The sequence below is a fragment of the Populus euphratica genome, unplaced genomic scaffold (assembly GCF_000495115.2).
Source record: "Populus euphratica unplaced genomic scaffold, PopEup_1.0 scaffold8.1, whole genome shotgun sequence".
Lineage (NCBI taxonomy): Eukaryota > Viridiplantae > Streptophyta > Magnoliopsida > Malpighiales > Salicaceae > Populus > Populus euphratica.
This window is the reverse complement of record NW_011499855.1, coordinates 1,237,101-1,253,194: the sequence shown is the minus strand read 5'-3', so window position 1 is coordinate 1,253,194 and position 16,094 is coordinate 1,237,101. Positions and strand designations below refer to the sequence as shown.

Sequence of the window (16,094 nt, the reverse complement as noted above, 5' to 3'; positions counted from 1 at the left end):
TCAATCTCATGGTCAGTTTTTATTTTTTTAAAGTGTTTTCCGGTCATCAATCTCATGGTCAGGGAGTTTTGAGTCGTCTAGTTGCCTATGACTTCAATCAAATTGCTTCCTATTGTTGTGGCGAAACACCATTTTACTGATATATGAAATGCAGAATTAGCACATTTTTAAGATTTCAATTAATAAATGACATGGCGGAAATGTTTTTTGAGCATGATAGTTACCAGTTTAATGTTTGTTGCTGAAACACATGCTTTTACAAGCGTTTCCTTCACTTCCTGCTTTGATTGTCCAAGAGTGCCTTGAAGTTGCTTGCGATTTGAATCATCTTCATATTCAAGTTTCTGAGATCTTAGATTTGAGTTCCATAAAATCCCTGTCATGCGCATCCCGTGTCCTCATGCCTTAATCTTAATCTGTTGGGTTTGCCCAGTTATCTGCTGCTGGAGTAAAGTATACAACTCTGTAGGGATTTATTTATTTACAAAATTATCATAAATTTTATTTAAAAAGTAAAAAATTCCTGTATTAAATATTATAACCTTTTCATTTAATTAAAAAAAACTAATCTCCACCCTCTTTGCCCAAACCCAGATCTCCAGACCTCTCATAACAAAAAGAAACTAGATTAAATTGAGTTCAAATAATTCATCTGGCAGGGGTGACCAATTATTTTACATTAAATATTACACTCTCCCCCTCCTCCATCGTCACTACTTAGAATCTGCACTTCAATTTTTTTGCTCGTATTAGACAACCCAGGAAAACCATCACCATGGCCATTAGAATTGCAACTCATCTATGATGGTGAGGTAGCGGGGAGATAAAGAAAAAATCAAGAAATTGAAAAGAAGAAAACGATTGGGAGTAATGCAATACCGTTGAATGAGCATTCTTCTGTGTTATCACGGTGGATGAAAACTCACTGGTATGGATGTACCGTCGTCACCATTGCCAGAGGAGATACATTCATCTTGTTGTTCTTGGTGCTGGGAATCCGAGATCTCCTACCTCGTTCTAGAGGAGAAAGGGAAATCGTCTTTTTGCTAAAGGTGGAGTGTTGAGGAGACCATGGTTCTCTTTAGACCTCACCTGGATGAGGACAGTCCACTGTCACACTCGCTTCAATTTCACCGACCTAGTCTTTTAAACACCATGGATGTTAACAGCAAGGGATGTTTTACTGTGCAGACAATAACAGAAAGACAAAAAAACCCCTAAAACCAAATGCATACATTGTTTTGCTTTTAAAACCAGCAAAGTAATTTAACTGTCAAAAATAATATATCGATTAATTTATTCCTAATTAATCTTGTAATTTCTCAACAGATCATCTGGAAAAAATAATTTTACCTTTACTAGCTAGGCTTTTGGCTTGTGATTATGCTGATCCACGGTGAATTGTCTCTCACATACTATAATAAACTACTGATCTCGTTTATTTTTTTTTATAATAAATGTGATTTTTTAAATATATAAAAAAATAACACCACACTCAAATTACAAGATGATTTATGTTTGTTTAGTAATTTGATTTTCAAAAGTATTTTTAAATTAAAAATTCCTCAAAATGATTTTTTTTCTATTTTTTTCTTATCTTTGACATTATCACATTAAAACCATAAAAAATTATCTAAAAACATCAATTTAATATTTTTTTAATAAAAATTACTTTGAAAAGCACATTTAATAACTAAACAAACACTTGGTATCATCTTTAAAGGTTTTTTTATAGTTTCCATTATTTTAATAAATACATTGAAATAATTTTAAAGAGTTGATCATTACTGATCTCGTTTAATTTTTTTTTTTATAATAAATGTGATTTTTTTAAATACATAAAAAAAATAACACCACACTCAAATTACAAGATGATTTATGTTTGTTTAGTAATTTGAATTTCAAAAATATTTTTAATTTAAAAATTCATCAAAATAATTTTTTTCTGTTTTTTCTTATCTTTGATATGATCACATTAAAACCATAAAAAATCATCTAAAAACATTAATTTAATATTTTTTAATAGAAATTACTTTGAAAAACACATTTAATAACAAAATAAACACTTGGTATCGTCTTTAAAGGTTTTTTATAGTTCCCATTATTTTAATAATTACATTGAAATAATTTTAAAGAGTTGATCCTCCCCAAGAACTTTATTATAAATTATGGCAATGACTAACCTTGTAGAGATTTAGAAAAGGCTGGACAATATTCAGCATGCACTCCATTTTTGTGAGTTTAAATTCTTCATTGGAATACTTAATTGATGACAAATAGAGAGTTGAAATGCTTTGTAACAAGATAAAAGTTGGAGTACCAGACTGAAAAATAAATAAATAAATCTCATGTGTGTGTGTGCACACACGTGTGCACACACGTGCACACACACGCGTGCACACACGTGTGCACGCGGGCAATGTTTTTAAATATCACGTGTTTATAAAGTTACGAATTGTGAGGTGATTTTCATTCAATTTACCTAAAAAGCACAACATAGTTGCCGTAATATGAACAAGAAGAATTTAAGGCCCAATTAGTGATTAGTATTGTTAAGATACTGTTTGGTATTTTAATAGCGAGTATTTTTTACTTAAAAATAAATTAAATTAATATTTTTTTAAATTTAATTTTAATAATATCATGTTAAAATAATATAAAAATATATAAAAGAATTATTTTGTTTTAAACCAGCAGTATATTAACTCTTCAAGAAGCCTTGGAGTTTAGGCTTAGGAAGCAGGCTTGTTTTCCAAGTAACCACCTACTTGGGTTGTAATTTTGGATGTAAAAACTAAATGTAAAACCTGTAAAATATTGAATGTATAATAAAGTTGTTAAAGATGTTTAGTAAATGTTTTGTACAAGGGTTTGAAAATGAGGTTATAATTATTTTTTAAAGTATCTTATATATTAAAATATATTAAAATGATTTTTTTATATTTTTTAAAAATTATTTTTAAAATAAATATATCAGAATAATATAAAATATATAAAAAATTAATTTTTAATAAAAAATTTAAATTTTTTAAAAACATAAATATAATCGCTTTTCAAATGCTAACTAAATCATGTATATTGATAGGATAAAATATTAAAAAAATCAAATATACAGTGGCGGAGTCTATCATTTTATTCGAGTAAAATAATTGTGAAAATAAGCTAGAAACAATGTTTGGTTATTATTTAATGATAAAAAAATATGGATACCAAAAAAAAAAAGTTTTTTTTGTTCCCCATGTGTTAAAAGTAAAAATGATTTCAAAACTATTATAAAAATAAATTTATTTTATATTTATATTTTCTTAACAAAAACACATTTGAATTTATTTTATATATATTTTCTACTCTACAATACAAATAAAAAAAATATAACTTAAAATTACTCTCGTTAACAATTTTTTACCCAAACAACCCTCCCCCGTTAAGTTAACTATCTTTTGAAAGGTTAGGTGTTAACCCTCTACCCCCTCTCAAGTCTCAACACTCAATGACATTGAAAGAGATTAAATTATTAAGAAAATAAAATGAACACCCATGCTTCTAAAATTTAACCTCAAATTAAATATGAAGAATAAACTTCTTAATGATTACAAATTGAAATTGAAAAATATGCAGAAGCAATTATATACCTAAGTATTTTCTCGATTTCTAGTGCATTCTGCAAAGTAAAATGTGTTAATTTCATAAATTAAATTTAAAATATTTAAAAGAATTAAACTTTTTTAAAATATTCTTTTTCTTGCACCATCATTGAAAAGAAAGAAAGAAGAAAAGGACAATAAAATAAAATATGAAAATAAAGAGAGAAATGGAGAAACCCCAGAACCCAAAACCCCATTCTTTTAACCACAGTGAATTAACGGGTTGAATCCGAGAGGAAAAGACTGCCTCTTTGGTAACCCAGCTTGCATGGACAACACCTTGCCAAAACTTAGCTGTGTTTAGAGTTGTAAACGAAACAGTCAACAAATGGGTTTGATTTCTTTCACCTGTGGGTTCTGTAAATATTAATCTACTGTTTGTCTGTGATGTGGGTTTCGGTGAAAAGTCTCTGAATTTTCAGAGAAAGTGAGTATTTTGTGTTTTTGGTTTCTGTGTTTAAGAGAGTGTTGAAATGCCTAACAGTGAGACTGAGCTTGAAGAACGGCTTAAAGAGGCTGGAAATAGTCTCTTAAACCCTCCATCATCTGTTGATGACCTTCTTGACTCCCTTGATGTAATGTCTCATCACCCTTTTCATCTCTTTATGTATTTATATATGTTTGCTCTGTGTGCTTGCCTTTTTTTCTTTTTTATGTTTGCTGATATTGTATTAGAATGTTGAATAATTCGTTTGGCTTAATTATTTGGTGCATGGATATAAATGTTTCGTATTTTTGGTGACGACTGCCAGGATTAATGATTTTTTTTGGCAATTTTGCAAAAAATTGTTGTTGCTGTTGCTGTTGTTGTCATTGTCATCTTATATGGTCTTCATCTTCCTGATTGCTTTCTAGTCGTGTGTAAACTCACTCGGTTTTAATATCTGTTTAAACTCACTCGATTTTAATATCTGTTTAAGTTTTCTTTTCCGGAATTTTCTTGTTTGTATGCCTGTTAATTGGAGTGTTGATTTTGAAATCTATCAATGTATGGTTAATGATTGTTGGATTTTGGTCGTTTTTTGGATTTCATCTCTGATTTCTACTTAGCTTTACATGCCCTCTATAAATATTAATACATCTCTTGACTTTGCTGTTTATTGTTAGGATTGTTGATGGGGGAGTGATTAATTTATGGTCGATAACCATTTCCTGATCAATGTGTTGGGGGAATCTTCCATTTTCACTCTTGTTTCTTCATAAAAATGTATAAGGGAATACTGCATTAATCTGTAATATTATTGCGGGGTATGATGTTGTAGAATGACTATACATATACTCTTGCCAAAGGGCATGGTTGATGGCATTTTAGGATGGGTCAGCAGCCAATGAACTTGTGGTCAATCCAGTTCCAGCAGGACCTGAAACCACTGACAACATTTGGGTCTCCAATGCCTATATATCTTCGAGACCTTGCAACTAGACAATCTTATTTTTGTTCTCTGATATTTCCGTACATGTGAAAATCATATTATCAGAGCCATGGCATTACCTCTGAATGCTCCATCTGGCATGGTTTGCTCACATATAATTTTTGCAGCCACTGGTAATTGCATGTTCTTTTGGCATGATTGGAAAATAACCATTGGAATTGAACTCTTAGTTTTGCTTGGGACACTGAAAAACTAGTCTATAACTTGCATGAGGAAATATGGTTGTGTGACCATTGCCGGCCAAAATGAGTTTTCTTTAATTAGTCTTGTAAGTTTGTAATTTTAAATTGCCAAAAAGGGCATTCGAGTTGGTTGTTAATAGCCACTTCAGCTTTCTGTTTGCCTAAAAATGATCCCTACTGTTTTTTCTCTTCACCGAGATTGAAAACGTTTTGAGTTGCAAATATCAATCATGACATTAAAACTTTGGATATTCAGACATAATACTTGAATCATGGCCATTGTCCTTTGCCACCTCTTCGTTGAGTATCTCTTTGTTTGATTTTCAAAATTGTGGAAAGAGGATATTATGAGTTTTGTTTCCTTAAGTTTCCCCCCAGGCCCCCCCACCCCCCTTTCACCCCAAGTTTTTTTTGGATGATTCTACCTCTTCTAATATAGGAGTAGCTGGGAGTGAAATATACTTACTGTTGCAAACAGGAAGTAGTATTCCTTGTGCTGTCGTTATTAGTAAATAAAAGATAGCAAGTTCTGCCCTAGATGATGTGTATGTGTTGCCTTTTCTGAGACACTAATGATGGAAAAATCTTATTTAAGTTATTCAAATCAAAATGGTTATCCTACAAAGACATTGCTATCTGGCATGAAGTGTGTCTGGTGATGAGTTATATGAAGTCCAGCTTGTGTTAATAGATTTTGGAATTTTTTTCAATGGGTCTTTTCCATGAAACTTACTGGCATTCATGTCATTTGAGCTTTATAGCCTGTAATGGTGTTTTTGTTTTGTTTTGTTTTGTCATTTTTTTTCTTGGTTATTTGGTCCTTTGATGACCTCTGTATGGAACATATCACTTTTTTAGAATTGTCATATTTTTTCTTTACTACTTCTTTATTGCTTATGGACTGATCTGTTATTGTGTTTCATTTTGTCCTGTAGAAACTGGAGCGTTTGCTCACAAATGTGGAGCAAGCACCATCAAGATCAATGCAAGATGCTCTTTTACCACCAATGAAGGCATTAATCTCTAGTGCCATTTTGAGGCACTTGGACGAAGATGTAAGGGTTGCGGTCGCATCTTGCATGAGTGAGATTACAAGAATAACAGCACCAGATGCTCCTTACAATGATGACCTAATGAAGGTACTTATAGCAGCTGAAATCAATTTTCATGTGTGTGGGTGATCAGAATCAGATTTCTTCATTAGATGCTCCTACATTTTTCTTTTCGGGCTCTTATGCTGTCTGCTTTTCGAATGATGAACAGGAAATTTTTCAATTGACTGTAGCATCTTTTGAAAAATTATCCCATGAGTCTGGCCATTGTTATACAAAGGCAGTTTCAATTCTCGAGAATGTAGCGAGGGTGAGGTCATGCTTGATGATGCTGGACCTGGAGTTGGATGAACTAATTTTAGATATGTTCCAATACTTTCTGAAATTCATCAGGTAGGACTCAGGAGCCTTGTCATTATCATTAGCTTTTGCTTCATATCTTCTCATGTTTATATGTCATTTTCTGAAAGATACGGAAATTACTGCCTGTTCGATGTATTGTTCTATCTCCCATTTACAATCCCCAAACAGGCTGTAGTTCTACCTTTAATAGTAGAGTTCCTTAACTAATTTGTGTTCAGATTGATTCAAATTTGGTGAGTAATTTCAGCTCATTAGATTCAGTAACTTTTAATTTTTCTTAGTGTGTAACATTGTACTTCTAAAAACAGAGTTTTGGAGCTGCTAAAATTAAAGTGAATCAGGGTTTGAATAATTCTTTCATTACTTATATTGGAATTTCATTGTCAGAAGTTTACGGTAAGAACATGACAGGAGTTTTTTCCAATTGTATTCTTGGTTCTGCAAAATTTTAGAAATTCTCAAAAGTTTCGTACAAAGTTACAGGTTTTTTTTTTTTTTTTTTTTTTTTGTGTGTGTGTGTGTGTGTGTGTCAGGTGGAGTTTTTTACCATTTAAAACTCATGCTGCATTTCAATATAGCTCCCTTTAGAAAAATGTTCTTAATCTAATTTGGAATTTAGATTGCAAAGGTCTACTGTCAATCATTGTAGAAAAGAAGATCAGGAAAGTTGTTGAGAAGGGATTATTACGGATGAGAAGCAACTCAAGAGTTGTTTGTATGTGGCTATGCATCCTACCCACTTGAAGATTGGACATAGCTTGTGACTTGCTAGGGTGGAAAGTGTCAGAATTTATATGAAACTATTTTCTTGATAACTTCAAGGGATACATTGTGCTATGTATTTATAGATTCTGTTCTAGTTTTCATAATAAAGATATGGTAGCATTTTTTTTAGGCAGTGCTAGTACATGCTTGTCGGAAAAGGATCCTTATAGCCAACCCCAACTAGTTTGGGATTGAAGCTCGGGTGCCGCTTTGTTGTCATCGAAGCAGTGGTAGCTTGGGGCTTTCTGTCTGCCTTTCTTTTCTTTCTTTTTTTCCTGTTTACTATAAATGCCTGGTTTTTTTTTTTTTTGTCTCTCTTCAACAATTGATGGCTTTTCTTGTTCAACTTCAAGGTCCAATCATCCACAAATTGCAATCTTGGCCATGGAAACAATTATGACCCTGGTCATTGATGAAAGTGAAGGAATCTCAGGGGAGCTTCTCACTCTCCTTTTAGAGAGTGTAAAAAACCAAAACCAGGTGTGTCATTCATCAAATGTTTCTCTTTTCCATCATGGTCTTGATAGGTTCGATTAGATTTACTCTACAAATACTATTGTTCCAGAGTTTTTCTCCTATAGCATGGAAGCTTGGGGAAAGAGTTATCACTAATTGTGCTGCTAAAATTAAGCCCTATCTCAAGGAAGCTGTGCATTCTACAAGCATACCTTTGGATGAATATGCTCCAATAGTTGCTTCTATAGTCCGAGATGAGTCTCACACACTCGAATGTGATTATAACAATCATTCTGGGGAACCTTTGGTATGTTTCTTATCCCTGTCTATAACTGCATGAGATTTGAGTGGAGTTTTTTGTGATCTTGTCTTGTAATTGTAAAATTGTTACCTAAGATGGAAAAGTGATCCTGAGTTCTCTTCTTTTGCTAAATATAATTTCTGACTTCATTTTCAAGAATAAGTTTTGGTTTCCCTTTTATCTGCTTTGTAGAATTCAAAACCCTTTTAATTTTCTGATGTGAGATGAAGCCCATTTACTGTCTTATACAGCTAGTGATTTGCTATAAATCACACGCAGCCTCCTGCTTTCTTAATTTGGTTATATCAAACCTTTTACTTTAAAATAGATCAAATCAGCCCTTTTTTTCTAAGTAAAGGTGATGTCAGTCCCTTCCTCTAATTCCATTTCTAGTCAAATGGCCAGCTAAATGCCACGTGCTATGATGTAATCAAGTGGAGGATCTCAAATCCTTAAATGGAAGTGGAGTTGATTTGGTCCAATTTAAGGGACATGGTTGATTTGATCAAATTTGAGAAGTAGAGGGACTGCGAGATGTTTTGCCCTGGTAGTGACATTTCAGCTATCAATCTATGACTAATATGCTTTTCATGCAAAATGAATAAAATAAAATAAAGAGGAAAATAAACTCATGACTGTTGCATATGCTATTTAGAGAGAGATGAGATAACCTTTTTAGTATTCTTCATAGAAGTGTGGTTGCGACTTGAAAGGTAGCATTTGTGGCCAGTGCTCTTTTTGCTGCAATTTTGGATTTTTTCTTATTCTTAAATAGGTATCCTTTTTAATATTAATTTTTCTGTTGGTCTAATGTCCAAGGGATTATCACCAAATGCTGCTTGTTGTAAAGAAGTTTTTGAAGGTAAGGATGTGATTCCGAAGTCAATAGCAAGGAATGGAACTGCTTCAACTAGAAATGCTGGGACTGTTAAAAAGGATAATGCTTCCAAAATGCTAGAGCCTTGCTCTCATACTGAGTATTCTAAAAGCACCAATGCACAGGACAAAGCAGAACCTGAAGTCATGTTAGAAATAGAGCCAAAGGCTGTTCCAAGTAAAAGGGGCTGGAAACCTAATTCTTTGATGAATCCAGAAGAAGGCTATGATCCTTGGTTTTCAATAGGAAGAAAAACTACCAAACTTCTCCGTGAGAAGCTTCAAGATAAGGGCAACGATGATTTACCCTCAGAAACTCCAGATTCCAAGAAGGTAGCTCTGTCGTCAATGCATGTGAAAGTGACAAAACCTACAAGATTTACCCCCAAAACTGTTCAAATCTCAAGGTCTTCTTCCCTAACCCCACAACAAGACATAACTGCTGGAAGTCATTTTAAAAGAGGCCGGCCAAAGAAAAAGGGAAACAGTATGACTGAAGATGCTGATCCAAGTCCTTCATTGTTGTCAAAGCGTAAAAGCATGAGTGCTCAGGTTGAAGAGAAAGCTCCAGAATTCGATGATGCCAGTTTGAGAAAGCAGTCTAAAGAAAGATGTGACTCAGAAGCAAAGAAACAAAAACGCTTAAGAAAAAATGAACTTGGCTCAAAGACTCCTAAGAAGATATCTCTGTCTTCTGGACGTGTAGTATCTTCAAAGAAATCAGTGGTCCTCAGTGAAGCAGAGGAAAAGCCTGTCCACCAGCCAGTTGTGATTGCAGTAAGGAGATTTAATAAGCACCGCACTTCAGTCCCAACAGGCATAAAAAAGAAGTCTTTGGATGTTAATTCAGACGAGGATGTTGGGGAAGCATTTAGAGATAAGGTATTGAATGGATAAGGATCTGACTAGCATTTACATCTGTTATCTATAAAGCTTTTCTTTTATCCTGATGTTTGTCAATTGTACAGAAGATAAAATCATTAGACATGGATGGAAGTTACCTGGAAGAAACACCACAACCAAAGCTCAAGAGGAAGCGTACTCCAAGGAAGGAAGTGGTATGGATTCCTTATTTCTTGTTATTAACTTGTAGCTTGTCAATGGGACTTTACTTCCTTTCTTTTCCATGTTTTTCATTTTTATTTTCCCACTTTGTAACATTTACCTCAACTGGTTTTCCTATACATTAGTTTATCTCTGTTTGGACTTTGCACACACTATAAAATTGCTGAAAATGTTCCCTAAAAAAAGGCTGAAAAAGTTGAATTATAGAATTTGATCTTTGCCAAATTACCTAACTTTGAGTGGAGAGATGAGTATCACTGTATCAGGTTGATGATATGCTCTTCATTTCTCCTGAAATATCTCTTTCCCCGGGGATGGGTATAGGAATTGAAATCTGTTTTTCTGTCAGTTCAATTGCACGCACTCTATCCATCAATTGAGTTTACAAAGCTGTGCTGCAATATCTAGCTGTTCCACCCAATGTTTTGCAACTCAAAAGTCCTATGAGATGCTTTATGTCGCAATCTCAGAAACTGATTTGCGAATGGGAAGCCAGCTTAACCATTGTGAAGGGAGATAAATCTCTGATTGGTTTGCCTTATTGTCTTGATGTGTGAAAATAGAAATGGCTATCAGAGCTGAAAGAAAAAAAAAGCATAGATACATGAAGGCACAATTTTGTACTTTAGCAATCAGAATGTTCGTGGTGTCCCCACCAGTTTTTGCTGTGGACAAGATTTTAACTTGCTTTTGCTTTTTTGATGATCATGAAAATATTGGACAAATAGTCAAATTTATATTTGATGTTAATGTAATTGCTAATTGCTATGTTAATTTTGAATCAGCACTCCAATTGTTTGCCTTGACTATGAATAAATGCTAGTAAATCTGTTTAAGTCTAACATTGGTGGTTGATACATGTAGTTTACAGGGATGATGTGAGCCTCCATCTGATATAGGGCATAAACCAGACAAATGCTTTAAACTTATCTCATAATTGTCAATGTAATTGGAATTTCAAATTCATCAAATAAACTCATTTCACACTCATCGAAAACTATCTTTGAGATCTAGATTTTTTTTTTTTTTTTGTTGGTTGTGAGAAAGCACTGCTGAAGCTTGTTCTGGAGCTCTTGAATCGTAACAACACATCTTGGGATATGCCACATGCTTATGTTGTGTTTTTTGATTCAACTGTTTTCCTTTTAAGCATGCTTATATGTCAGGCTTTTAGATTGAGATTTTTTTGCCTCATTATTATCTTCTGTAATCTGTCATTTTTCAATTTATTGACATGGCTATATTCTAAAATTCAGTTTTCTGGAACTCCTGATCTGGGTGAGCAATTGGTTGGTAGCAAAATAAAGGTTTGGTGGCCAATGGATAAGAGGTGAGAGTTGAATATCTGACTTCTAGTTTCATTTTTTTTTCCTTTAAAAAAAAATTGTTAGATGGCCAGAATTTCTCACTTTTCCTGTCATGTCTTGTTGTTTGTCTTGTGCTTGCTTGCCTTCAATCACCAATTCTCATTGAGCTTGTGACTTTTTGTACTCTGATGTCTCAGATTGACTTCTAAAAGTTCTATGCTCACAGTGGAGACTGGAATTATTTAATGCTGAGTACAAGGTCCTTGAATAGGCTTTTGAAAGTGGGCTGAGAGAATTTTATTCATCATCATCATCTTGTTTGTTTTTGTCTCAAAATTAGACTTGAAATGATAATGCAAGGTTTGATAACTGCATGAATAATAGTTTGGAAATAACTATTCAAAAGTTGGCCGAAGAGAGATCATGTTGTCAATTTAATGTCTTTGTCTCGCACCAGGATTCTAACAATTTACAGTCATAAAGTGGACAAGGTGGGTTCTTTTTATGTTGATCCTTGATCTTTATATAATCTAACTATGGGTGATTGAAAGGGATTTTGACAGTGGTCATATTCTACCAGAGAGGATCTTTGATTTCAACGTCTCTACCTATGTATGACTTGCTTTAATTTCCTTTTTGACTGTATATGGTGTATCTAAATTTTTCTTTTAACAGAGAAAGTTGATGTTTTTGTTTACTGTCTTTTGAGCTTTTGAACATGCTTTCTGTGGGTGCTGAACCATTACCTGCTGTCAGCTCAGCACAGAAAAAAAAAGAAAGAAAAAACATCGATTTGTGAAAGAGCTTGACTTGCCTGTGGCTTTTTATGTTTAGTGAAAGTAGATCATGGATTTTGATATGCACTAGATATCTTTGGCTGAGATTCTGGCCCCATAAATTTGAATTAGGGCTCAGCTTATAAACCACCTATATCATTGATCTTTCCAAAGAACATCCATACTGAAGTTTCTGTGCTTGTTTTCTTGTTCTGCAGGTTCTATGAAGGAGTTGTTGATTCGTACGACCCCATCAAAAAGAAGCACAAGGTGGGTGACTCTGAGTAATCCCTCCTTATCTAGAAAAAGGAAGGAGAAGGAATTATATTTTTGAACTTGTCTTCTACTTGGAGTTCGGTTTTTTTGTAGCAATTGTGGCAATACCCAGGGCCAAAGTTTGTGATAAATCACGAGTACTTGTGTCTATGACAGAAATGAAACCTTTTATTAGGCTTGATGGAGCTTTTCTTGTAAGATCAATGGATCCAGATTATTCTGATGGAGTAATTGGTTCATTATGGATAATAGAGTCCGAACCATCTCACCAAACATCGCTATCAATTTTTCTATTTTCATTTCTTCATATCATAGCTCTAAAATACGGATGCTGATGGCTTCTTGTTCAGGTCCTGTATGCTGATGGGGATGAAGAGAAGCTTAATCTCAAAAAGCAGCGATGGGAATTCATTGAAGATGGTATCTTTCCAGTTCAAGTGGGTGTTTTGCCTCATTCTATACTCTCCACATTTTCCCTGCTTTTATGTTCTAGAACTGTTTCCCAGAAGTAATTATCTGTCTCGCAATTGTGCTATCAATGTTTGCAGGGGCAGGAGATTGATGTTCCAAAACCTGGTACTTCATCTGATGTGTAAGTTCAGAGATTATCATTTTAGTTCTTTAAATAAGACGGATATCATGGTTTTCGCATAGTTAGTAGACAGGTATTTTCTGATTCCTCGTTGCATGGTCTGATCTGTGCTTTGCTTTTGCAATATGTTACCAGACTGCAAAAGGTGAAAATTGAAACCAAGTCAGGGTCACAAAAAAAATGGAAGGCTGTTTCATCCTCAAAAAGGTTGGCTTGCATGCTTTCATGAAGTCTCTGTTATGTTTTTCATGTGGTCAGCTACCGACTGAAATTTGTGATGGTATGCCAGGAGCAGAGCTGCCAGCATTTCCAAGACCACCGCTAGAAGATTTGCTGGCAAATCTGCATATGGTGCTGTCCATGACGAACCAATTCGTGCTGACGAACCTGTGGATCATGACACATCTGGGCCAGGTAGTGGTTCAGAAGATAGTAAAAACACACCTGGGCCAGGTGGCGGTTCAAAAGACGATGGTGAAAATTCTACTGTCAAGTTGAAGATTCACGATCCACAAAGGATTGATAACAACTCCAAGCAAGCAATGCCAGAGACTGTAAATACATCTGACAATGGACGTCCCAAAGCTGGTACCGTGTTCTGTAGCTTCAACTCTGAGCAGACCATGCCAGTGGGTGCAACCCTATCCAAGGATGAAAGTTCCAGAGGGGGTGATGCATCTCATGGCTCAGATGGACCTAAGAGGGAACAGCAGGGGGAAGCGAGCTCTTCCCTTTCACCTGAAACTGACTAGAAACTGGTGAATCTTGCGTACAGACACAGCAGGCGGAGAGGCATAGGAAAACCGTGAGCTTGGTTTAGGATAGAACAAGTGCCAGTTTTAGTCTCTCTGTTTTAGGCAACTTAAAGGTTATCTTTTGTTTTGTGACCCAGTGTAGTGCATCCAAGCAATCCTTCGGCTTGGACCTGAACAATGGTTTGTGACTAGGCCTCTTCGGTAATGGATCTTTCCCTCACATCCCATCAAGACTCTGGATATCATCACCAAATGCATGCAAGTGTCAAAAGGTTCTTTTGGCATGCAACTTTTCATGACACGGTGAACAATTCCTGCTTTAATTTTCACTTTTGTAGAAGATTTACTAGGGTGTGTTTATTTTCATGGTTGGTTTGTGTTTAAAGCAAACCATAAAAAATACATGTCTGATAATTTATAAATAGTTGTTCACTATTTGTGGATTCTAGTTAAATTTTTTATGAAAACACAGGTGAAGGACTGCTTTTTAGCTACTGTAGTGGGAAGTGCACGGTGAGAATCACTCCGCACTTCCCCTGTGAATAGTCTGCATTATTTATAATAGGATCGGGTTCTATTTAAACCTAAATGTATTAGGCTGAATTCAATTTAGAAAAAATAAATTTATTTTTTAATTATATTTTATTTAAAAAAATAATATTTAATAATATTATATAAATTAAAAGGATATCATATGATGATATAATATTTGTAGAATTTGATAATAATTTTAATTTTATTTCTGATGATATTTTATTTTATTTTGGTGCATCTTTAAAAAACTATAAAAATTATGATCTTTGTTGGATGAATTTTGTATATGATAAAATTGTAGATATTGTGGATAGTTTAATAAAATAATAAAATAATATTATATGATAAAATTGTAGATATTATGGATAGTTTAATAAAATAATAAAATATTATTTTATATAAAATATTATTTATTTTAAGATATAATAACAGTAGTTAAATTTATAATATTTATATTAATATATATATATATATATATATATATATATATATAATCTCAATTTGAAAATCATTTTTAACTAAATATAATAAATTATTTTTTATATAACTTTAATTTCAATTATGATTTTAATTAAATATATATAAATACTAAATTAATTTTAACTAAAAATATTTTTTTAAAATCATAATCATAAAAATTACTACAATATTAAATATACTCGAAGAATACTTTCCCCTAGCTTTTAACTCCCTTCTGTTTGTAAATGAACAAACAGTCGGATTTACCCCATGAATTAACATGTACACGACCTCGAATTTGTTGAATGTTGACAAGCATAGCCACCAGTTTGTTAATGGGCACTTGCTACAGTCGAGAAACAAGAATGCATCGCTGCCAAACTCTCCATTACATCTGGATCTAAACTCCAACATGCTTATATTTTTATTCCCTTTTCCCCGTAGGATATTACACCAAGATCTCCATTGCCAGTGATCACTTCCAGTAAAAATTGAGTTATAGGGCTTTCTTCTTTAACTCTCTCCCCCTGACTTTAATCGAGTGAAATCAAAATAGAGAACCATTTGCAAGCAAACGAATCATACTATATTCAACACAAACCAAAGTGGCGACTTTATTCTTGAAGCTCCTCCAATTGTTTCATTTGGAAGTGTTCGAAAAGTCTTCCTGTGGTAGTTGTTGATATATATATATATATATATGAAAACATGTGAATATAATAAAAAGATTGATGGATTTGTTTTACCAATAAAAACAGTTTATGATAAATAAATAAAAAATAAAGTTAAAGGGCTAAGCTCAATTCAACAAAAAAACAATCAAGATAATCTTGTGTGGTCTCACCGAATGAAATCAGAAGGGTATGTTTTCCTACAAACTCAAACAGCAGTCATCTGCCTACCCCCGAAGTTAACTGGTAGGTGGGAATGAGATGGCTAAATCAAGTGAACCAATTTCGAAAGAAAGGGGACCACCGTGGAAATTCCTCCCCCCGTTAAAGCTTCTACTACTTTCTCGTATGGAAGCCATAGCTTCTGATCACAAAATTTAAAGTCTAGTTTAGAATTAAGGGATGCCTCTGTTCAGGAGCTAGTAAGAAAAATTATACCTGTCATAATTAGCTTCAAACTAGTTAGTTCACTATGGTAGGTTCGTATTGTTCTCGAAGGGAAAATATGGTAGGTTCGTATTGTTCCCGAAGGGAAGAAAATATTTAGATGGTGTTAATATTTTTTTCACTAATATTTTTATTAGTGA

At 33.7% G+C, this 16,094-nt stretch overlaps 1 protein-coding gene across 2 annotated transcripts; it reads left to right on the top strand.

Moving 5' to 3' along the window:
- The first annotated feature begins 3,776 nt into the window (after positions 1–3,776).
- On the top strand, positions 3,777–14,147 carry LOC105122931 (uncharacterized). Of its 2 annotated transcripts, none has more exons than XM_011022317.1 (13): positions 3,777–4,219; positions 6,195–6,398; positions 6,523–6,704; positions 7,793–7,919; positions 8,005–8,202; positions 9,016–9,954; positions 10,044–10,130; positions 11,394–11,467; positions 12,439–12,490; positions 12,847–12,933; positions 13,045–13,088; positions 13,224–13,295; positions 13,378–14,147. In XM_011022317.1, the coding sequence occupies exons 1-13, from the start codon at positions 4,118–4,120 to the stop codon at positions 13,838–13,840; spliced, it is 2,631 nt and encodes an 876-aa protein (XP_011020619.1). In that variant the 5' UTR covers positions 3,777–4,117; the 3' UTR covers positions 13,841–14,147. The 2 variants fall into 2 exon arrangements, with proteins under 2 accessions (XP_011020619.1, XP_011020618.1); XM_011022316.1 differs by having other exon boundaries at positions 10,041–10,130.
- Positions 14,148–16,094: the final 1,947 nt, after the last annotated feature.